The sequence below is a fragment of the Marmota flaviventris genome, chromosome 10 (genome assembly GCF_047511675.1).
Source record: "Marmota flaviventris isolate mMarFla1 chromosome 10, mMarFla1.hap1, whole genome shotgun sequence".
NCBI lineage: Eukaryota > Metazoa > Chordata > Mammalia > Rodentia > Sciuridae > Marmota > Marmota flaviventris.
In genome coordinates this window covers 64,474,535-64,498,866 of record NC_092507.1, presented here as the reverse complement: position 1 = coordinate 64,498,866, position 24,332 = coordinate 64,474,535, and the positions used below count along the sequence as shown (strand labels likewise).

Genomic DNA, 24,332 nt, shown 5'->3' with positions numbered 1-24,332 from the left:
TCATCCAAAACAGAACCTGTGATTCTAAACAATTCAGGGGGCCAGGACAGTGGGCTCTGTGATCATAATTTGTACTTAATAAAACTTTGGTTCAGCTTTTTATAGCAAGTAACTGTGAAATGTTGTCTAGGAAAGGTGTTTCTGTTTTAACATGATGTTGATGCTTTTTACAGTTGACTGGATTTTCTTTGAAGTTCTGGGGCTTGAACCTAGGGCCTTACATAGACTAGGCAAGGCAAGCACTGTACCACTTAGCTACACCCCCTGCCCTTTTAAAATTTTATTTTGAGACAGGTCTAGCTAAAAATTTTCCAGGCTGGTATTGAACTTTTGATTGTCCTGATTCAGCCTCCTGAGTAGGTAGGATTACAGGATTCCACTATCTTACCTGGTTTAAATATCTCTCAATTTCTTTTAAAATCATAGGGTAGGGGACTGGGGACTAGCTCATTGGTAGTCACTTGCCTAGTAATGTGTAAAGCCATGGATTCAATCCCTAGCACATTAAAAAAAAAAAAAAAAAAAAAAAAGAAAGAAAGAAAGAAAAAGAAAAAACCTGTTAAGGCAATAGCATAGTATACAAATTTAGTGTATTTTCATCTATAACAACCAGAATTAGACACTAAATATGAGTCTATAGTATAACCTTTCTTCCCCCCACCCCAATCTCATAAGAAAATACCACAAAATTTTTGTAGTGTCTCATAATTTAGGTTACCTTTAGCTTGGACTTTATAGTTTTATAGTATATGGTGTGGTTCATAACTTTGCTATATGACCAGAACTGATATTTTCTAGTGAGATTTTCTGTACACTTTTGAAGTGATCCATGTGTGCCATGAATCTGAGATCCTGTAATCTAGTTAGCACAGTGGTACCAGTGTTAGACTGAAAGTAGTAGGAAAAGTAATTCTTTTTTAGTGAAGATTGGTTTTTAGATCTGCTGTTGAATGGTTGAATAGTCAGTGAATTTTATTAGTGAAAACAAGCAAAGCTCTGTCTGTAGCAAGGAATAAATAAAATAAGAAGGCTTTAGGAAGAGGACATAAGTAGTTCATTTTGTTTTGTATATTTTAAAAAGATAAAATAGCTAGATTTTTTAAATTTCTAGAACAAAGTTACTATGCTTAAATAATGCAAATGAAAAATTGTTATAATTTGTCATAACATAAAGTAGTTTATCTGTCCCAGAAAACACATAGTATTTTTGTGGAAAGCTTAAGTTTGAAATTTATAGTGTATGAAACGAAGAGTGTAATGTAGGTGCTATGAGTTTTGGCTCTCATAGCATAAAAATTTTTTAAAATTGTTAAATTTATGATTACTTAGATTTGGGTTGTTTGTTTGTTTGTTTATTTGATACCTGGGATTAAACTCAGGGGCAGTGGACCACCGAACTACATTCCCAGCCCTAGTTTGTATTTTTTATTTAGAGACAGGGTCTCACTGAGCTTCTGAGCACTTCACTTTTGCTGAGGCTGGTTTTGAACTTGGAGATCCTCCTGCCTCAGCCTCCTGAGCTGGGGCTACAGGTGTGCAAGCCACTGCCCCTCTTGGGTTAATTTTTTATGGTGTTAGTTAAGGTTAGTTTTTAACATTTGAAAACAATTTTGTCAAGAATTATCTACAAACAACGATATCTGCATTTTCCTCATGGATTTTTACTCTTTGTTTTTATCATATAGGAATTTGGAGCAGCACACCTGGTGAATCATTTTAAAATGTCTTTCAAAGGCTTATTTTGATGTATATGAATGAGCATTTTTCAGTCACTCATTTTTTCTAGTTTTAAGCTGATTAAAATAACTTAAGGTTTTGTTATTATTGTGTTTTGTTTTTGAGATGGAGTCATTCTGTGTTACCCAGGATGGCCCCTAGCTTCTGGGCTCAACCATCTTCCTGCCTTAGGTTCCTGAGTAGCTGGGCCTAAATGAAAGTATATAAGGCTTTTCCTCATCATTGTAGTCACATGAATATATTTCTCAGATTTGTAATCAGCCAAATTTGTTTTTATGAAGTTTATTTTAAAGGTATGTTTGTATAGTTACATTTCTGTTTAGTATTAGGGTGCTGGGTTTTGAACCCAAAGTCTTGAATATAAGTTGAGCTACACCCATAACTCCTTAATTGATTTTAAATAACATTTAATTTCTGCTTATTTCTAAAATACTTTGACATATTAGTCCTACAAAAGGTATAGTCTAAGGTGAAAGGAGTACATTAAAAGATATACAGCTGGGCATGGTGATTCTCACTTTTAATCCTAGTGACCAGAGAAGGCTGAGGAAGGAGGATCATGAGTTCAAGGCCCTAAGCCAAGACCCTGTTTCAAAAGAAAAAATGAACAGGGCAGGAGTTGTAGCTCAGTGGTAGAGAGCCACTCCTGGGTTCAGTCCCTGGTACTGAAAAAATAAAAGATGTCACGTATTTAGTTAGTTCTTAGATATTATAATAAAACAAAAAAAGTGCTTTATTTTAATGTCAGAGTTGTTACAGCCTTAGAAAATGAAGTATTTCTACACTGATACTCAATGAGGATCTCTCTGCAGGAGTTTTAATTTAGAATTAAATTTAGAAAACTTGCTTATGGGTACTCTTGTTAGAGTCTGTAAACAAGTCAAGATGGCGCCTGGCAAAATGCCAGAGGGAGTGGTTTGTGAAGTAACGCCAGCGAGCCATTAAGTGTGGAGATTCCTTATTGGTTGACTGCTGTATCGAGTTTATGTTAATTAAGATCAACTGTGTGGAATGTATATATACCGCTCCGGTCCTACAATAAATGGCTCCCACTCCTGCTGCATCAATGTACACAAGTTGCTAGTCACCCCCCCCCCCCCCGGTTATTTTGCTGCAGCCGGACTGCGGCATACTCTGAGAAGAATTTGTGAGAATGTGTTAACAAATCATCTTACTCTGTTGAAAATATCACATATTTCATGGCTAAATATAGATAATTATTTATGAAATTTATTAGAAAATGAAATGTCCTATGTAAGTATTTAGAAATATTATCACTTTTATCCACACATCTGTAAACAGTAACACAGCCATAGTGACATTGTGGTTTCCCTTCACAGATACCAAGTTGTGCTAGTACAACCATATAAATAATTCATACCTGAAGTCTCAATGTAACATGGACATTAACAGTGATGACAGATAAATACAGACGCTTGGGATTCAAATACTAGGCGAAACACTTTTAAAAAAGGTAAGAACAAAACGTAATCTTAATTAAGGCCAGGTGGGATCGAGTTAGAAGTAATTGAAGTCTCTTTTTCAGTGAATCAGGCTTTTATGAAATATGCCCTCAGGATCCTATCTGTCTTAATATTGGTAGAAGTCAGCTGTAAGTATCAGTCCTTCTGTAAAAATAACAATTGCACTTACACTCTTCTGGTATGATGTTCTTCAGGATGATGTTCTTGAAGTGAACTCTCTTCAACAAGGGTGGTAATATTGTTGACTAGAACTTGATAGAGTGCTAGGACAGGCACATCCATGTATGTTTAAAAACACATTTTAATTTGTAGGTTACTTTTGCCTCTGATGGGTGCTACCACCATCACACACTCTAGAATGTAATGTTTATGAAAGGTTTCAGGGTCGAGTACAGAGGAGTTGTCGTTTTGAGTCTTTGGTATAAGAAGAGTGAATTTTAAAGTTAGTAGTACTTCATGTTTTCACTGTGCTTTCCCTCCTCATGTTAATTTAGAAGATTTTAAAAAAATCTTTTTATTTAAAAAAAAGTTTCTTTTTTTTTTTTTGTGTGTGTGTGTGTGTGTGTGTGTGTTTTTTTTTGGTACTGGGGATTGAACCCAGGAGTACTTGACCACTGAGCTGTATCCCTAGCCCATTTTATTTTTTATTTTGAAAGAGTATTTCACCAAGTTAATTAGGGTCTCACTAAATTGCTAAGGCTGGCCTCATTCTTGCAATCTTTTTGCCTCAGCTCCCTTGCTGGGAGTAGTGGCGTGTACTACTGTGCCTGGCTAGAAAAATTTTTTTAACATAGTAGTGAACTATTAAATTCAGCCAGTTTTCCTTTTTTGTGCTTTTCCAAGACTCTACAAGGCAAAACTGGAAGAAGTTACATCTGTATATAATAAATATTAACTGTATTTCCCCCTGTTTTTTTAATAAAAAGCATAAAAAATTTATTGAGTAAAATGGAAGGAATGCTCCAAGGTGGGTGGAACTGGCCACCTCCAAGAGAAGAAACATTTAATCCTATTCCATTCTAAAACAGTAATATAATTTTACTAGGCAGTAACCCTACTTTACAATTATTGATAATTGCATCAGTCTCTAAATTATAATTCTTCACTGAAAATAGTATCACTTTTAGAATATGTAGTTTTATGCTTATCATAAAGTGACACTGTATCATAAACATCTGCCGGTCTTTTTCCTGGTACTCTTTGTCTGCAGATGGGCACTCATAATAACTCATTTAGCCAGATTATATCTTCTGAAAAGGATATCATAACACATTAGTAAAGCTGTAATTAACAGACTGTTCCAAGAATTGGAATGATTTAGGTTAATTAAATATCTGGCTAACTGGGTACTCAGCCCAGAAAATCCTTATTATTTTTGTCCTTGTTGAAAATCTACATGTCAAAAATAGTAGAAATTTCTTTTAATAAATGAGTATCTAGCACTTTAATAAATATGAAGATTTTTCTGTAGGTGTAGAAGACTTGGTTGATTCTTTGGTATGTATAACCTAAATAGTTTTTATGCTCAGTTCCCAAGTTTTTTTATATTTGGAACAAAATCCTCTAGAATAAGAGTAAGAGATTATAAATTCTGATATGAGAAGTCCTATCAAGGACAATCCTTAGGTCACCTAAAAAAAAAAAAAAAACCCGCCTTAGAGCAGAACTTTATAACAAGAACCAAGTCATATTTTGATTCAAACTAAGTTGTATGGATTTGGTGTATTTTGAAGGTTTGTTTGTTTTTGTTGATTTCTAAAAATCCTAGTTTCTTAGTAACCTGGCTTCAGTTATCAAGAAGCCCCGAAGATGTCATATAAAGAGATTCATTACCTGCTGTGTCCTCTCATCATAGGAGTAAATCTATTAGCATAAATTAATTTCCTTCTTTAATTCTTTTTTTATTATTTTATTTTAAAGAAAGGAGTTTAAGAGTTTCTAGTATTCTCCATGGCTGAAGCTGAGAGTCTGAAACCCTGAAGCTTAAGCTCTATTCTAGATCATAGCTTCAACTCCTTCAGGATATATGGAAAAGAGATAATATTTCCACAATGATAGATCTTTGGTTGTACAGGTAAGTTATTTAGTTTTGCAGTAGTGAAGACAACTTTAGTCTGATTTCTTTTCTTTCTTTTTTTTGAGGGGACAGACTATTTTCATACTGTGTAGAAGACTAAAGTCTGATGAGGTATTTATAGGAGGGAAATGCTATAGGGATGAAATATTTTTCCACTCTTTCCATCAGTATTTTGGAATGTCTAGACCAATAAACCAAGGATCTTTGAGCCAGGCATTGTGGTTCACAACTGTAATCCCAACTACTCTGGAGGCTGAGGCAGGAGGATTGTAAGTTAGAGGCCATCCAAAGCAACTAACTTATCAAGACCCTGTCTCAAAAAAAAAAAAAAAAAAAAAAAAAAAAAAATTAAACTGGTGATATAGCTTGGTAGTAAAGTATGCCCTGGGTTCAATCCCCAGTACTGGGGCAAGAAGGCACAAACATCCTATCTTTTGGCACCCTAGATATTTCAATAACATTGTGAAAATCTTTGACTTCTGTTTCTCCTCAGTTAATTTTTCAAGTGTATACTCACTTCGAACTATTTGTCGTGTATCTGTCTCTTAATGGCAGAGAAGGAAGAATTTTCTTTATGTAAGACAGTATATATCAGAGTTTCTAGACTTTACAGAGGTGAATATTAAGAACTTTTTAAGTTGAAGTGTATAAATAGGTCCCCAGGTATCACTCTTCTACCTTATAGTGGTAATTTCCCAGCTAAGATAATTTGTCTTCAAGGAATTGTATGACGAGCTCAGCGTGGAACACTGCCCACCCGCCCCCGCCCCAATACTTAGTATTGAACCCAGGGGCACTCTACACTGAGCGACATCCCTATCCCTATTTATTTTTACTTTGAGATACGTCTTGCCAAGTTGCCCAGCCTTGTCTTGAACTTGCAGTCTTTCTTTCTCAGCCTCTCCCTAGTTGCTGTGATTATAGGTGCGCATTACCTTACCTGGCAAGCATAGCCTGAACATTATTAAAACAGTTACATTCTAGTCAGGTAGAAAAATAATCATATTGGTGACACTTCCCCCAACTCTCATGTTTTTTTTCCTTTTACTTTGTGTGTGTGTGTATATATATATATATATTTTTTAGTTATAGTTGGACACAATACCTTCATTTTATTTATTTATTTTTATATGGTGCTGAGGATCAAACCCAGCACCTCGCACATGCTAGGCAAGCGCTCTACCGCTGAGCTACAACCCCAGCTCTTACTTTGGTTTTAATACATGAACGTATACCAGTATCATGATCAGATACCTAAAAATTGTTCACTTACTAAAATATTATAATAATATATACAACAATCAGAACATTGGTGTTAACAGAGGATTGCCAACTCCTCGATTCCCAAAATAAATGGTAACAACTTTAGTGATAATAGTAGTAGGAATGAATAGTTACAGGCAGTGTTTTTGAAATAGCTTTTTGAGATTTCTCTCTTTTAAGTAAATGTAATAGCTGGAGCAGTATTTCATTATATTGGCCTTTCTTATTAAAAGTTATTATTCCTTTTAATTCTTACTGATGAGTTTAAGTATGATCACAGGGGCTGGAAATTATGATTTTAAACAGCTGGTAATGTTTCAGAATATCACAGTCAGATTTGGGCATAATTGGCTCAAGTTTGTGGTTCAGTGTTAAATAAATGAGTTTTGTGGAATTAGGTGTAGGATTTGGAGATTAATATGAATAAAGTAGCCCTCCTTAAATAGGCCCTTTGATAGAATGAAAACTGAATAGGACGGAGAAGACTGGTTAGAGAGTCTGTTTAATTCTAGTGATTGATTATTCTCTTACCTGTCTTCCAGAAAGTGCCACTGTTGATTAATTGGTGGGTAACTGAAAAATCTTCAGTCTATTAGATTATTTTTTTTCCATGATTTTCATGGATTGGATTTTCCCCATATGAATGTGTTAACTTAATAATTTCCCTTAATTTTAAAACCAGGGTGATTAAATATCTATTTCCAAATGGGTACTGGCTAAGGTTTTCATTGTCTATCTTCTCCTTAGCCACTTAATATTTGGCAGGAATATAAATTCGTGATTCAGTCCTCTTTACTGGATTCTTCAGTAACTGTGTTATGCAGCTAAAATGAGGAAAACAACACTGAGTAATGTAGACATTTTTGGTCCCTTTTTGCTTATTGAATTTTGTATTCAGTTTATCAGATAATTACAGAAAATGTGTACCTTTAAATATACTTATCCAAAAGAGAAAAGATATGAAGGAAAATGCATAGAGCAGAAGGAAAAAAAAAATTAGAGGGAAGATTAGTTATATTTTTATTAAAGTCTACTCTTCATAATTGTAACAATTTATTGCCTTAAGTGTATGTAATGTGTTAATTGAAGTTACAAGATTTAAAAAAAATTTTTTTTTAGTTATACATGGGCACAATATCTTTATTTTGTTTATTTATTTTTATATGGTGTTGAGGATTAAACCCAGTGCATCACATATGTGAGACCAGCGCTCTGTCACTGAGCCATAATCCCAGCCCAAGTTAGAAGATTTTTACAGACTTCTCTTTAATGCTTCTGTAGCCAGAGAGATCATGGCTTTATTTATAAATGTTTTTGAATAATTAGTGTCCAGTAAAGAATTAAGGGGTATATTATAAGTAAATAATTTGGTTTGAAACTTAATGGATTATATTATTAGAATACTGTCTTGAGTTTAGTAATCTCATCCTCTAATATATACATGAATCATCTGGGAATCTGATTCAGTGGTAGGTTTGGGGCGGGACCTCACAGTCCCACATTTTCTGAGAATCAAACCCATGGTCTCCAGCATTCTAGACAAGTATTTTACTGTTGAACTATACTTCTAAGCCCCCATTCTGCATTTTTAGTAAGTTTGTAAGAGTTTCCGTTAATGGTGCTTTTCAGGTTACATTTGAATATTTTTTCAGTATTTATTTGTTTTTGCAGTAATGGGCATTTTTACCACTGAAGCACATCTCAGTCCTTGTAATTTTTTCTTTTTTCTTTTCTTCTTGAGTTGCCCAGACTGTTCTCATGCCTCAGCCTTCTGAGTAGCTGGAATTACAGGTGTGTGCCATCATGTTCAGTTCAGGTTACATTTGGAGTTGTAAGAGTTTACCAAAAGACCCTTGTTTTAAATAGGTTCTCTTTAAATGCCAACCTTAAGAACCTTAAAACTTGGACTTCATTGTAGTTACTGAATGGAATAAAAAAATTTTAGGGAGCCGAAGACGCAAAAAGAAGTGTAAATCTTTTACAGTAATGAACGTTTCAATATTATCATCATGGAAATGGTGAAGAGATAATATAGGCCCTCATTATAGGTATTTTGTAATGATACACAGAAACACACACTGTATAAGTAATTTTGAGTACTAATAATAATAGTTTTATTTCATCCAAAATACAAACTAGTCTCTTTTTGGGAAGTTGTACTGCAGAACAGATATTGTTTCTATTCAGTTTGGTGTGGAAAGAAAGGAGAAGTTAGGAAGTCCTATTAATGGAGTCATTTAAGAGATTTCTGCACCTTTAATTGGCCTCGCATTTTAAAAGTAAAAATTAACATTCTTTGTGTATGTTTGTAAAATATTACTATTGTCAATATTAGTTTTGAACCATAAATTATAATCAAGTTTACATTGAAGTTATTTGCATTAGGTTTTTTTCAATAAAAATTACTGTTAGTTTTTATTTGTAAATGTATATGGGTACTTAATATTTAATCTTCAAATTTGATAGCTTTCGATTTGGGTTACGCGAAATAAATTTCTTTTACTATTTTTTAGTGTATGTTCTTTTAAAATATCATTTGAAGTTTAACTTAAATTTATTGTAATTATAAGCAGAAATTTATGGTGTATCACAAATCTCTGTAAGGAATTTCCAAACAGTAAAAGTTTACTATAAGAAACTTTCTAATTTCTGGTTGATGTGCCCCATTCTTACTGTTCACTTGATTACTACAAAAGTATCTAGAACAAATTACTATGCTTTAGTTCCAGGGTTGGTTTTATGAGTCTTGTAAGCTTTTTAAAATATGTTAATTAAAAATTTGAAAGTATGCCATACTCTAAAACAAAACTAAAATTCAACCAACATAACATAGTTTAACAGGCCACTTTTCTCAAAATTCATTTGAAGGCATCCAGAAACAGGGATACAGAACCCTTTTTTTCTTACATCTCTGTGTCAGCAGGAAGAGACAATATCCTTTTGAAGTTTCTTTTTTGTATATGGTACATGTTGCAGTGTCTTCTGTAATTCTGACCTTTCCATTGTTAGATTCTTCTAGTTGAGACAAAGAAGAGATTGTGTTTGATTTGCCAAGGGAAATGGCTAGGAGGGCATTTGGAGGGTTATACTTGAGGGAGGCTGTAGAAGGGTGGCAAAAGGCAGGAGCAAACTCTGGAACTTTGTATTATGGCCACGATTGGCCTCTTTCTCTAACCATCCTGCAGTTAAGTTACAAAGTATCTTATGAAAGACTGAAGAGTAGGTAATGGAGACATGAGATGTTAACAGTTCCTTTATTGTGCTCAATCGGGGAGCCTTTGGAAGCTATCATTAAATCTTTCAGAGTTTATCCATATGGATCATCAGGGCTTTTATTCATTATTCCTCACATTGATCTCTTGGAAACATCAAGCATCAGAAAACTTGTTTCATGTCATAAACCATGCGTTAAAACTGACATACTCTATATACACAGGAGTTCAAAGAGGGAAAGGGTAGGGTTATGTGTATACTTCTGATGTCTTAAATGTAAATATTTGCTCAGAGGCTTCTTTCCCATTTCCTTCTATGCTTTTAGAATACTTCCTTTCACTTTCTGGTTTATGGCTTCTCTTCTGGAGACTAGGAAGACTTTGTTTTATTTTGGTGTTAGCCAGTACAAACTAAGATTGTGATTTCTTTCCATCTATTTAATTACCAAAAAAACCTCTACTACAACCAAAATTTTTTGGATACAAATAGATTCTTATGGAGGAATTTGACCTGAAATGTATGTTAGTAAGAGCAAATTATAAAGAACAGTCTGCCTTTCTATCTCCTAAGAATGTTTTGAGAGAATCTTAGAAATGATTGAAATAGTTTTTGCAAGATAGCTGTTATATAAATTTAAGATTATTATTTTAGTAACCAAGATGAAATCTCATCTTTTAAGATAGATTTTTTGTTTCTGGATATTTGGTGCTTGTCTGAGAGAAATAAATGGTGAGGCAGGCTAAACGCATGGTCTCTAGAGCCCTGCAGTGCCACTTACTAGCTGTATGACTTTGAGCAGATTACTCAAATGGTGCTTCAGTCTCCTCATTTGTAGATTAGGAGTGATAGAAGCACCTGAGTTCTTGTGAGTTAGTGTGTGTTAAACAAATAAGATGATTCCTGGCACATATTAATTGTTCCATATAATTGTTAGCTGTAATTCATATCATTGGAAATAAAAGAACTTTTGTCTCATAATTTATTAATGTTGGCTATACTTACAATAAAAAATTATGGCTTTATAAACTTTTGTTTTAGGTATATTAACTATTACCTTTTTCTCATTATTTTGTTTACGTTTTTGAAGGTTTCCCAATGAGTGGATCATGATGACCGTATTGTAGGGACTTGCCATAGTATGGCTGCTTCCCGATCTACTCGTGTTACAAGATCAACAGTGGGGTTAAACGGCTTGGATGAATCTTTTTGTGGTAGAACATTAAGGAATCGTAGCATTGCTCACCCTGAAGAAATCTCTTCTCATTCCCAAGTGCGATCAAGATCACCAAAGAAGAGACCAGAGCCTGTACAAATTCAGAAAGGAAACAATAATGGAAGAACCACTGATTTAAAACAGCAAAGTACTCGAGAATCATGGGTAAGCCCTAGGAAAAGAGGACTTTCTTCTTCAGAAAAGGATAACATAGAAAGGCAGGCCATAGAAAATTGTGAGAGAAGGCAAACAGAACCTGTATCACCAGTTTTAAAAAGAATTAAGCGTTGTCTTAGATCAGAAGCACCCAACAGTTCAGAAGAAGATTCACCTATAAAATCAGACAAGGAGTCAGTAGAACAGAGGAGTACAGTAGTGGACAATGATGCAGATTTTCAAGGGACTAAACGAGCTTGTCGATGTCTTATACTGGATGATTGTGAGAAAGGGGAAATTAAAAAGGTGAATCTCAATGAGGAAGGGCCACTTAATTCTACAGTAGTTGAAGAAATCACAGGCTATTTGGCTGTCAATGGTGTTGATGACAGTGATTCAGCTGTTATAAACTGTGATGACTGTCAACCCGATGGGAACACTAAACAAAATAGCACTGGTTCCTATGTGTTGCAGGAAAAATCATTAGCTGAAAATGGGGATTCAGAAACCAAAACATCAATGTTCCTTGATAGTAGGAAGGAGGACAGTTATATAGACCATAACGTGCCTTGCACAAATTCAGAAGTGCAGGTCAAGTTGGAGGACCACAAAATATTAACTACCTGCCTGCCTGTGGAACATGTTAATCAGCTGACTACTGAGCCAGCTTCAGGCCCCATTTCTGAAATTCAGTCATTTTTAAGGGATTCTGAGGAGGAAGTAGATGTGGTGGGAGATAGCAGTGCCTCAAAAGAGCAGTGTAATGAAAACACCAGTAACATCCTGGACACAAATCTTGAGAGTATGCCAGTCTCTGGAGAACTAGATTCATCTTCTGTTCTAGATTGTGTTTCATCTCAGATGATGTCTTTATCAGAGCCTCAAGAACATCGCTATACCCTGCGAACTTCACCACGAAGGGCGGTCCCTACCAGAGGTAGTCCCACTAAAAATGGTTCTCCTTGCAGAGAAAATGGACAATTTGAGGAGAATAATCATAGTTCCAATGAAACAAATGCACCTGTTAGTGATAATGTAAGTGAGTCTCCCACAAATCCTGATGAAATTTCTCAAAATGAAAAAGCTATATGTTGTGACTCTCAAAACTATGGAAGTGAAGGACTAAGTAAGCAACCCTCAGAGACAAGACTTAATATTGGACATTTGCCATCTGCCAAAGAGAGTGCCAATCAGCACATTACAGAAGAGGAAGATGATGATCCTGATGTTTATTACTTTGAATCAGATCATGTGGCACTGAAACACAACAAAGAGTATGTGTAAATATGGTAACCATGAATTCTGCTTTGTTTATTATTCCCCCAGTTTTCACTATTTATTCATACATTCTATTCATAGTACATTTTTATTACAGATAAAATTAATGCTTTAACTAAAAGTTTTGGTTTAGCATAATGATTATTTTTAACTCTTAAAAAAAATCTGAAGACTTTAAAACTCAAGTTTATTACTCCTCCCTATGACAACACAGTTTTGCTGGTATTTCACATATACAAGAAAAGACGTAGAAACATGAATGATAGTGTTATTATTTTTTCTTAAGTTTTAAACCATTTAGGGTAATTTATAAAATGGGAACATCTTGACTTACCACAATATAATTTGTTTTATAGCTGTAGAATTTTATGTAATAATCTATTCCTTTAGATAGTATAGAACAAATAATGTGTGTGTACACATCATCCAGATATGGGAAATCTGGCAAGCTAGAAATCTCCTTTTATCTTAGTTGCTTACATTTAAATCCCAATTAAAATTTTGGTTTTAAAAATTGTGCTTTATGCATTATCTTTGATTTCTGTGACTTAGAAAATTAGATATTACTGTTAATACCATGACAGTTAATAGTATGTTATAATTAGCTCATTAGCTAGAGTTATTATCTGTTCTCTAGTTTACATAAAATTGTTTGACACAACTTTTCCTAATAGTAAATATAAGGGAAGACTATTTCAAAATATCATCACTTCTTAGTCTTTACTTAAAAAGACACTTTTCTAAATAAAGAATTCTATGTCCAAATTTTTTACAGTTTTGCTTAGAATTACTTTAAAGTATTCTGGAAAGTAACACAAGTGAATTGGAGTTAATTCTGTCTTAATAATCCTAAAAGAAGCTAAGAAACTATAACAAACAATGCTCATCATAAATACTGTGATCAACAACAGTAAAAAGCTTATTTAATAAGTTAATTACCTTTATTTTTAAATGGTAGGCTTTTAAACTTATAATCAGATTGTATTAGCTGTGCAAAAATACTTTGATATTGAGAACCCTTTCTAGTGTTTTTGTTGTGACAATTGCCAGACTCCATTATGTTCAGATCAAAGTATCAAATCCTGGTTATGGGACATGATACATTTTTGGCCATGCCTAAGAGATGATTCAGATTTGTATAGGGTAATTTGATGACCTACCTAGTAGGTTTCTTTTTTTGAAAAAAATTTTTGTTTGCTTTTAAAATAATGTTTAATACTGGATTTAATGAAGAGTTCATATTATTTGAGAGTTTTATAAATTTACTTTTAAAAAATGTTAGGAATCTCATGTATTTGAAATGTTTGAAGTCTAATTTGAGATAGAAAAACATCATAATTGTATAAATGAAAATTTAAAAACAAGAATTAAGTTATTACTATTCATATATAGTATCAATTTTTAAAAGTAGAGGTGTTTAATCTACAAATACAAGGATGCAAAACAAATTTGTTGAGGAAGTACCAAAAATGATTTTTTCTCACAGGGTCTTGCTATGTTGCACAGACTGCTCTTAAAACTTGTGGGCTCAAGTGATCATTTTGCCTCAGCTTTCTAAGTAGGTGTGCACCACCACACCTGTCTTAAAGTTTATCACCCCCAAACTTCTCTATTCTGTGGATCAAACCCAGGGGCTGGCACATGTTAGGCAAGTGCTCTACTACGGAACTACATCCCCAATTGTATAAAATGTTACTTTATTTGTTTTATTATTTGATTTTCATTGTTTCTTTCTCTTAAGTCTTGGCTGGTAGATCATCAGTAGATCTTGGAAAATATTTTTCCATTAATAGTCACTGTAGTATTTTGTAAGAGATTTCCTGATGATGATTCTAAAGAATGTGTTCCCATAAAAAATTACCTAAAGATATTGTCTATAATATCAAAAGGTGATATTCCATCTTCATCCATGTTCATCTTTAGATTAGAGCAATATGGTTTCATGGCTTCCTTCAAATATGCAGAGTCCTTTGGAATTTGTGTGTTGGTTACTTTGGACAGTATTCTCAAATTAATACTTTATTGGGTAACCTTGGGGGGAAAATCAATCACTCAATCTTGCCTATTTGCCATGCTTCAAATCTTTTGAAGATGGTACAATATGATACTTCATTTTTAACTTTTGTTTTTTCAAGGAAGAAAATTGGGACAAATAAGATGGAGAGATAGCATCATGATTAGCATATTGGTTAGAGATGAATTTAGGAAAATTGAAAGAGGGTAATTTCTTTCATTAAAGTACCTTTCTTCTCTTGCATACTCCCATTTCTGTGCTTTTTGTCTAGAACCCAGAGATAATTGGATATAATATTAGCTCTTTTTACCCAAGTTACCCTTGTTAAATAGCAATGTGATACCTGTGTCATGCTTTCAAGTCTCAAGTTTATGGCAGTTTGAAAAGTTTATAATGTTAAAAGCCATTAGGGTTTTTTTTTTTTTTTTAAGGCATTTGGGGTCAGTGGATTATTTTATTTTAATAAACATGCATTAATACATACGCTGTCAAATATTTCTTTTTTCCTTAGTCTTATGCTAGAAAAGTTCTCTAGATAATTGTACTTTGAAACTGAGAATCAAGCACTGTCCAGACTAACCATGATTGTCTCTACTAGAAGGGAATGAGTAGTACTTCCTGATAGCCCATTTTAAAAATAGCTTGTTAATAGAAGATAATTTTTTGCCTAGAGGCAGGAAGCCCTACTTTACTCAGCTAAAATAAAAAATTTTCCTCTAAACTAAGTGATCATTTAACCAGCAGCCACCTATCCTGGCATTCAGCCTTTAATTTATCCATCTCATTTGCAAGGCCATCACATATAAGGTTATTTTGTGACTTGTAAATGTTTGAAAAGATACTGTGTGTTGAGTCTAATCTTAAACCCAATACATGGTAAATTAGGGTATGGGCCAGGAAAATGAACCTGCAGATACTCTGGGTACTTACCTTGTTGCCTTTTAATGTGCTATCTCTCTTTAACACATTTACCCATATTATGCTTTTATATATTAAAATGGCGAACTGTGGCAAAGAGACCAGAGAGAATCTTTTTGTGGCAGATTCCAGCTGTGTATCATTTTAGTAGATGATCAAAAGAAATACAGTTTCTCTCAAAGCTCTCTGATCTACAAGGTTGGCAGATTCTGTTAAAGTTAAATGATGCTTAGTGACTCCTTTTGTGGCCTAGAGGGCTCACTTGACTGAGATCATTTACCTAACTGTGGTTGCTCTTTCTGTTTGGGAATTGACCTTTTGCTGATTTTGAATCAGAATCCCTGAAATGGATCTCTTGAGTTTTGAAGTTCCGGCTTTAGGAAGTGCAGATATGGAAGATTTTCGGTCCTGGGCTTTAATATTCAGAACTTTTCTTTCAGTTTAGAAGGTAATCACTAGAAAATAAGTGTTCAAATGAAAATTTGATTTGGTCATTTGATACTTAATTCTCATTGTGCAACGTTATTTTTATTTGAAAGGCCTTGAATAGCTTCAGTTAAGGGTCTTTGGTATGTATTGTAATAATTCAGAGTATTGAAAAGTCGAATATAGGGGTTCTATCTAGATTGTTAGGACCTTGCAAAGAGTTAACTCATTGATAACAGATTGCTAACATTTGTACCACTATATAAATTTATCCAAATGTCTTAAGATAGTTATTGCTTATCTAAGTGTATTACTCAGATAGTTTCCAGATGAGAATGTTATTTTTCAGCCATTTATAAACACCAAATAATTACAAATTGACCTTCTGTTGTATCATGCTTACTTACTAGTTGAGAGCTATGATATTTTCATCAATTTCAGAACCTGAATAGAGAAAATTTATACTAATTTTTATAAGTTTGCTTTTTAAGAATCTACTTTTGCTATTGGTCAAAATAATTTCTTTTAAGGGTTCAGGAAAATTCACTAGGGATAGATTTCCTTAGAGAGAAAGAGCACTAGAGGAATTATTCTGCCACAGATAATTTTACATCTATATTGTAAATTATTGAAGCAATTTCATATAGTTTCTCATTTGACATAGGATAGGTGGCATTATACAATCCACATTTCCTAACTCATTAATTTAGGTTATTCATGGTATATTCACTGAGGGCTAGGGTTTAGCTCAGTGATAGAGTACTTGCCTAGCATGCCTGAGACATCCCCAGTAGTGCAAAAATGAGCAAAGTATCAAATCAGTGGAAGAAATAGGATCAAACTTCTGTCTTCTAATTCCTGGTCTGAGCTATATTTACGTACGTCATCCAGTGAGGACTTCCTCCATGGACTTTTGGGTTTCAGGGTTGAGAATCCTCATTGAGCAGATCTTGGACTCAGTTTTCAAGAATTCTTTATCCAGTGGTTAGACTCTAATTAGTCATGATGATCTGGTTTTTATCTGTCAGAGAGTCAGCATTATAGGTAAGTAACCTGCTTTATTTATTGAATGAAATAACTTTCATATTCACTGTTTTAAAGAATATCTTGGTAGTGGGTCTGTGAAGAACAAAAGTGGGAAAATTAAAAAAACTATAACCCATACCTTAACTTCAAATAAAGGGTTTGGCTAACTTGAGAAGAATATTCTGGGGAATTTTAGAATGCAGTAGTTATACTAAAGTCAGAGGTTACTAGAGTAGACTCATAACTTTCTCAACTCATTGGAGAAAATTATAGAATAGCAAGATTCAGCTCAAGTTATTTGGCACAAAGATTAATGGGAGGAGGGAGGTAGCTGCCTTAAGTATAAAATTTTTCATTTAAAAGGGATAAACCATTGAATACTCAAACATTCTGTGAATTCTTTGCCTTTTCCTTTGAATGCCAGCATCTTTTATTTCAACTAATATGAGTGATTTCTAAAAGTGATTCTTTGTTGTAATCCAAATATATTTGTACTGAAGTATAATTTAACCTTTTCTTGATTGAGGACCATCTTCGTTGACAGAGATTTTGTAGTGTTACTTCTCTGATATCATTGCCAGAATTGCCCCTTCAATTACAGTGTTTTTTGGCTATTTTCTTTTTATATTTTTTTTTCTGTGGCTTCTTATTATTTTCTTTTCTTCATTTGTGTTTACTTTTCACTAGTCACTTGCACTGTCATGATACTTTCATATAGTAACTCTTTAATTGATTGCTTTTAGTTTTCTTTGAATCAGAATAACCAACTATGTCAGAATTGTGTCTCATGATTTTGCTGATACACTGAACAGTTTCTGTTTTTTTTGTTTTGTATTGGTACTGGGGGACACTCAACCACTGAGTCATCCTCAGCCCTATTTTGTATTAAGTAGTATAATGGAAACAACCCACTATTTTGCCTTCTATACTTACATCATGTTTAGTACTTCTTCTGACAGCAGATGAATATATAGGAAAATATATAGGAAAAATCAGCTATCTTTATACTCAACACTTCTCTGACCAGATGTATAGACGATTTTTCCCTTTTAGACCAATTCTCTGACTACTGAATATCCTATAGTTCCAGTTAAATTTCTTAACAATAATTGGAGTTAATGCTGACCTACATGTTGAGGCCTCAGTCCACCAGGTTGCTCTATATTTTAGACACCAATTATTAACAGGTCCTTAGGTTACCCATAATTTCTGTCTGACTTGGCTTTAAAATCAGGTTACCCTGGACTAGAGCAGCTCATAGAGCACAGGAATACATTTTATTTATTGCTGATTAATAACAAAGAGTTTTTTTTTTTTTTTTTAAATTGTACCAGGGATTGAATTCAGGGGCACTCAACCACTGAGCCACATCCCCAGCCCTATTTTGTATTTTTTATTTAGAGATAGGGTCATCCTGAGTTTCTTAGCACTTTGCTTTTGCCGAGGCTGACTCTGAAGTGTGGATCCTCCTGCCTCAGCCTCCCTAGCTAATTTAAATATTAAATATTTTTAATATTTAAAAATAAATATTTTTATTTTTGAGGTAGGGTCTCACTAAGTTACTGAAGCTGGCCTCAAACTTACCATTTAGGGAGTTATAGGCATGCACCACCATGCCTGACTACAAAGAATATTTTAAAATAGATAAGAGATACATGAGGCAAGGCAAAATCTGGTCCTAAGTATGGGAGCTTTATTTCACTGTGGAGTTTGGATGCGACACCCTCACATCCCCTAGGTTTGTTCACCAACCTAGAAGTCCTCCAAATGCTGTCTTTTATGGAGCCTAATAATCAATTTCTAACTTTTTTTTGCCTACCCAGAGGACAAATTTGAGACTGAAAGTTCCAGATTTCTAATCATGGTTTGGTCTTGCCAGGAGCCCGCCAAGAGTCACTTTATTAGGACAAAAGTTGCTCTTACTACCAAGAAAGTTCTAAAGGATTTGGAGTTCTTTGTTAGTCACTCCTTTCAGTCAGGAAATTATGGATCTTGGGAATTCTGTGTTAGAAACTGGGGGTAAAAACCAGTGTGTGTGTGTGTGTATTTTCAATTTCATAAGCAGGCTCAAAAATGTTGTATTTATTATATATTAGTAACTAGTGTATTCCATATATACTATTTTTGTGATGATTTGGGTCATTAGATGCATAATGTGTAGTAGTTACAAATGGAAAGATCTGTCTTGTGACAACTTATTCTTCTTTGTCTTACTTTTTAGTGGGATCTTTGTTTACTTCCTTTTTTTTTTAAAGTTATTATTATGGAAGGCTGCTTCTGCCTCTTAAATCTCTGACTTTAACATAGGGAAATGCTGCAAGTGGCCAGAGAAGACTGAGTAATAATTTGTTCAGGGTCTTCTTAGTAGGCAGGGTTTTCTTTTCTTTTTCCTTTTATTTCCCCTCTTTTCCTTTCTTTTGTGTCAGGGATTGAACCCGAGGGTACTTTATCACTGAAATACACCCCCAGCCCTTTTTATTTTTATTTTTGAGGTAGGGTCTCACTAAGTTACTGAAGCTGGCCTCAAACTTACCATCTTGTTGTTTAGCCCCCCTGACTTGCTGAGATTATAGGTGTGTGCCACCGTGTGTAGCTAGTTGGTAACATTTTCTGTAGTATATTGTGATTTAATTTTCAATTGTCTGGTAATCTTGTGTTGGACAATAGACACCATGAATGTGTTGTTGAGGGTCTAGAGTTCTTTTTTTTCTTTTGGGAATTGAACTCAAAGATACTTTATCACTCCTCTGCATCCTCAGCCCCCCCCCCCCTTTCATATTTTTTTTAAGACATGGCCTTGCTAAATTACTGAGGCTGGCCTTGGACTTGCAATCCTCCTGCCTCAGCCTCCTGGATCCAACTGGCTGGATTTTATTCTCTTTAAAAAATGTTGACATTTTTTCCGACAGGTCATTTATTTGGGAATAAGCTTGGTTCTGTTAGGCTTATGCTTTTAGCTTTGTTGGGGGAGATTTACTCTAGGACTCATTTAGCCTTACCTTATTTTTATGTCATGACTTTTCTGTGTGTTATATGAAGAGTCTTAATTCTGGCTGGTTGAAGGCTTCTAGTTGTTTGGTATATAGCTCCATGATAATTATTCTTTGTTTGGTCTGTGAAGTTTCATTTTATGTGCATGGATCTTTGTATTCAGCCAAAGGCTCTATGCAGATTCTGTGCTGTCTTTTTCTTTGTTATTTCTTCTTCTTTGGTGCTCTGTCCCACATATTCTAGCTGCTTCAGCTTCCCCAAACTGTTTTCTGTCTGTGCAAGACATCTTATTGTTCCTTAGTACCGAGTATCTTTCCAAGTGGAAAATAAGGGTAATCGTAGACCTTTCTCATTTATTTCTTCCCTCTCACAGATCACATTTGTGAACTATTTGTTGCCCAATATCAGAAAATAGTTATTTCTGTATTTTCTCCAGTTTTCTAGTTGTATAGAACAGGAAAATCATTTGGTTTCAGACTTTCTGTCATTACTGCAAGGAGATGTGTCTGAATTAATTGGGGGTTGTGGTAGTGATTTGTGGTTATCAAATTCAGGGCCACTCTACCTCTGAGCTATATCTGTAGCCTTTTTTATTTTGTTTTGAGACAAGTTCTCACTAAGTTGCCCAGGTTGAACTTCAACTTGAGATCTCCCTATCTCAGCCTTTGGAGTTGCGCCACCACACCTGGCACTCTTTAATTTTAATATATACTAGGTATGTTTCCTTCCTATTATACTGTTCTCCCAGCCTGCAGTTTGACCAGGTGGTGGTAATAACAACTATAATTATCATATCACGCCTAGGACCTCTAAGTAAGTGCTCTGAGTTATATTCTCAGCCCTGGAAAATTTTTTGTTGTTGTTGACACACCTGTGACATTGAAGGCTAACTTTTGTTTATACCTTAAAAATTCATTTGAACAACTGTCGTATAAAGAAGTTGAAGTCAGAAGAACTGGAATAAAAGGAATTTTAATTTAAAAACATGAAGTCAACTTTAAATTTTTTTTAGTTAATGTTGATCAGGTGTTGCTCTGGTTGCAGCAGAAGTAAAACTGGTGTACTGGTTGAGATATGGCTTGATGAGAAAGAGTGAAAGAGAAAATGACTCAAAAGAAAATATGAAACAGTGTTTACTAGGTTCCAAAATGTCATCCCAAGAGATTAAGGAGTAATGTATTTTTTCATGGGTTCTTCAGGACTTTTTGCTAGGCCATATTTGCTATATAATTTCAGAAAGCTATATTATATTACTTAACAATTTAGTCCAGTTTCTGGTAAATAATTTTCTTTTTAAATAAAAACTATGTAGAGTATTTTGAAAAAATTAACTTTTCCCTGGTACTGCAGTTGTTACCATTTAAGTGGGAAAAGTTGATTCATCTTTTCTCTTTGCTACTTTCCATTTGTTCTACATTATCATTCCTCTTTTTTTAATACAGTCATATATTTTTAAATAAAGGTTCACAAAATATAAGAGCATAAGACAATTTTATGTTTAAACTTCTAGTTGGAGAGAAAGGTTCATGCCAACAGTTTACTGGTAATGAGGGTAGCAAGTAAGATTAAAAATATTACTGCCCAAACTGAAGTATATTTATTTATTCATTCACTCATTCATTTATAAATACTAGGAATTGAACCTAGAGCCTCATTCATTTTAGGCAAGTACTCTACCACTGAGCTACATCTCTAGCCCTTTTATTTTTTATTTTGACATAGGGTATTGCTAAGTTGACTAGCTGGCTTTGGACTCAAAATCCTCCTGGCCTCAGCCTTCAGAGTTAGCTGGGATAGGGCATGTGCCATCACACTGAGCTCTTTTTTTTTTTTTTCCTTTTTGTTTTTTTAGTGGTGGAGGTACTAGGGGACTGAACTTGGGCACTCGGCCACTGAACCACATTCCCAGCCCTATTTTGTATTTTATTTGGAAATAGGATCTCACTGAGTTGCTTTGCACCTTGCTTTGCTGAGGCTGGCTTTGAACTTGCAATGCTCCTGACTCAGCCTCCCAAGTTGCTGGGATTACAGGTGTGTGCCACCACACCTGGCTTCCTTTTTAATGGACATGTAAGTGTACATATTTATTGGTACAGTGTGATATTTCAATACATGTATACTGTGAATAAGAAACAGATCAGAGTACTTGGTATATTCATTACTTCAAATACTTACTTCATAGTGTTGAAAACATTAAAAATTTTTCTCTACTAGCTATTTTGAATTATATAGTTTTTGTCAGACATAGTTACCCTACTGTGATATAGAACTGTAGAGAAGTTACTGTTGTCCAACTGCATCCTGTCTACATTGTCTTCTTTCCATACCTTCTAGTGCTTTAGGTCCCTGGCCCCTGGTAACTACTGTTCTATTTGAAACAGTTTCTTAATGAACATTTCAGAATATACATGTGTACATCAAGAACCAAGTTAAAGTGAAACATATTTTATGACATATATAGTGTTCTTTTGAAAGTATCAATCATAACAACATAATGTCTTCATTTTTAGGATGCTATCTCATTTAAATCTAGACTATGTATTTCAGTTTTATTTTTAAATTATTTACAAAGGCAAAACAATTGGATCAGATTTGTAGAGCAGTCCAACCCCTTCCATTTACTATTTTTAGCTGTCAGTATAATGCTGAGCAAATACTTTTAACTTTGTTATTGTAAATTTTCTCTATATAAATGTATGTTGCCGCTCTTTGATTTCTGTAATTCTAGTTAGTGTGCTTTATACATGAATTTGAATTTACTTTTTTCTTTGCCCTTCTCACTTTTGATACTGCTTAGGTTTCAGTTACTGGCTTTCTTCTAACTTTGCATGCTTTTCTCTGGATGTTCTCACTGACTTGAAGTTGAGGCTTAAATGACCGCCCATATGCTGATGGGTTTCCAAGTGTATATTCCTACCACAGATTATTCTCAAACATCAGACCATGAACTGGATGGACCATTTCGATGTCATGCAATACCAGTGTATTTGTAATGGATAATGTATTTATCATTGCTTCCTGCACACCCACACTCAATATATAGCACATTTTCCTTAAATTGGCAGTCAAGACAAAAGAAGTATTCTTTCAACCCCCTGTCCCACCAGTTTTATTGATTCAGCTCCATTTCCTTTTCTTAAATTTAGATCACTATCCTTTCTTTATTGATTATTGTAAATGCTTTCTTATCTGCTTTCTGAGGTGCTTGTTGACTACTTTCCCAAAGGATTCCTATATTTTAAAGTAAATGTCTTAGAATAAAATCTTCTCTTTAAAATGAATCATTGCATGACCCCCCCCCCCCCTATTTTTGGTTGTACTGGGGATTGATCCCAGGGGTTCTCTACCACTGAGCTATATCCCCAGCCCTGTTTATTTTTTATTTTCAGACAAGTTCTCACAAAGTTGCACAGGCCGATTTTGTTTGTTTTGTTTTGTTTTTCTACCAGGGATTGGATCCTGGTAATTCAATCTGAGCCATATCATAACTGCTGAGCCATATCTCTAAACATTTTTAATATTTTATTTAAAGACAAGGTCTCTCTAAGTTGCTTTAGGGCCTCACTAAGTTGCCGAAGCTAGCTTTGAACTTCTGCCTTCGCCCCCCAGCTGCTGGGATTACAGGCATTTGTCATCACCTGTGGCACTGCCCAGTCTGATTTTAAACTTGTGGTCCTCCTGCCTCAGCCTCCCAGGTAGCTGGAATTATAGGTGTTAATATGCCCAGTTTTATTGCATTTTTAAACATTCTTTCACTGTCTGCCTCTCACCCTACATTCTAACCAGACTAAAGCTTAATTTCTTGTTTTATTTATTTATTTTTTAGAATATTGTTCTTTTACTTGGGACCTTCTCATATGCCTAATTGCCCGCTCTGGTCTACTTTATCACATTCCCCTAGTTATTGCTCTTTGTCTACAAAGGGAAAGGAGCATCTCAATTTAGACATATTTTCTGAGAAATCTTTCTTTTCTTTCCCAGACTGATTATTTAATTTTTTGTGTGGTCTCTCATAGGAAATTATAATTGACTGAATGTGTCCAATAGACCTCACACTTTTTGAGGGAATATGTCTTTCTAGTTGGGTAATGGATCAGTGGGGAAATTTGAAGCCTTATCCTCCTTTGAAACATATAACATGCTTCTCATAGTAGAAGCTTTATAATACTATTGGTTTGACCTTCAAGATTTGAACTTATATAGTGTTTATGATGATTTTTTTAATTTGAAAAAATCTGGGCTTTAAATCTTCCAAAATAAAAGATGAGTAAGCTATATAATGATTCACATAGTTCATTAAACTTAGGTATGGAGAAAGGTATGGGGGAGTCTCATATTTAGGGGTGGGTTGTCTGAGGTATGTTACTTGATAGTAAAGTTTTGTTATGGCAATATAAGAAATTTAAGTTCAGTTGTTAATATCAAACCCCAAAGAAATCATTATATTGTAAAATGTATTTATGTTTGTTAATGTATTTTTATAGTCTTAGAATTTGCAATACATTTAAAAAGCTTACAGAATAGTAAGAATTCGGT

The 24,332-nt window shown here is 34.3% G+C and overlaps 1 protein-coding gene across 16 annotated transcripts in view; it reads left to right on the top strand.

Moving 5' to 3' along the window:
- Positions 1 to 24,332, top strand: part of Zzz3 (zinc finger ZZ-type containing 3) — a 256,464-nt gene that overhangs the window by 40,238 nt on the left and 191,894 nt on the right. For 14 of the 16 annotated variants that reach the window (XR_011708860.1, XR_011708858.1, XR_011708861.1 and 11 more), the window contains exons 2-4: positions 3,078 to 3,211; positions 5,142 to 5,295; positions 10,862 to 12,417. Coding sequence is in view for 7 of the 16 variants with exons in the window: in XM_071617951.1 (XP_071474052.1) it covers positions 10,913 to 12,417 (1,505 nt within the window). In the remaining 9 variants the exon portion in view is untranslated. The remainder of the gene's footprint in view (positions 1 to 3,077; positions 3,212 to 5,141; positions 5,296 to 10,861; positions 12,418 to 24,332) is intronic. The other 2 variants (XM_071617949.1, XM_071617953.1) reach the window with 2 other exon arrangements.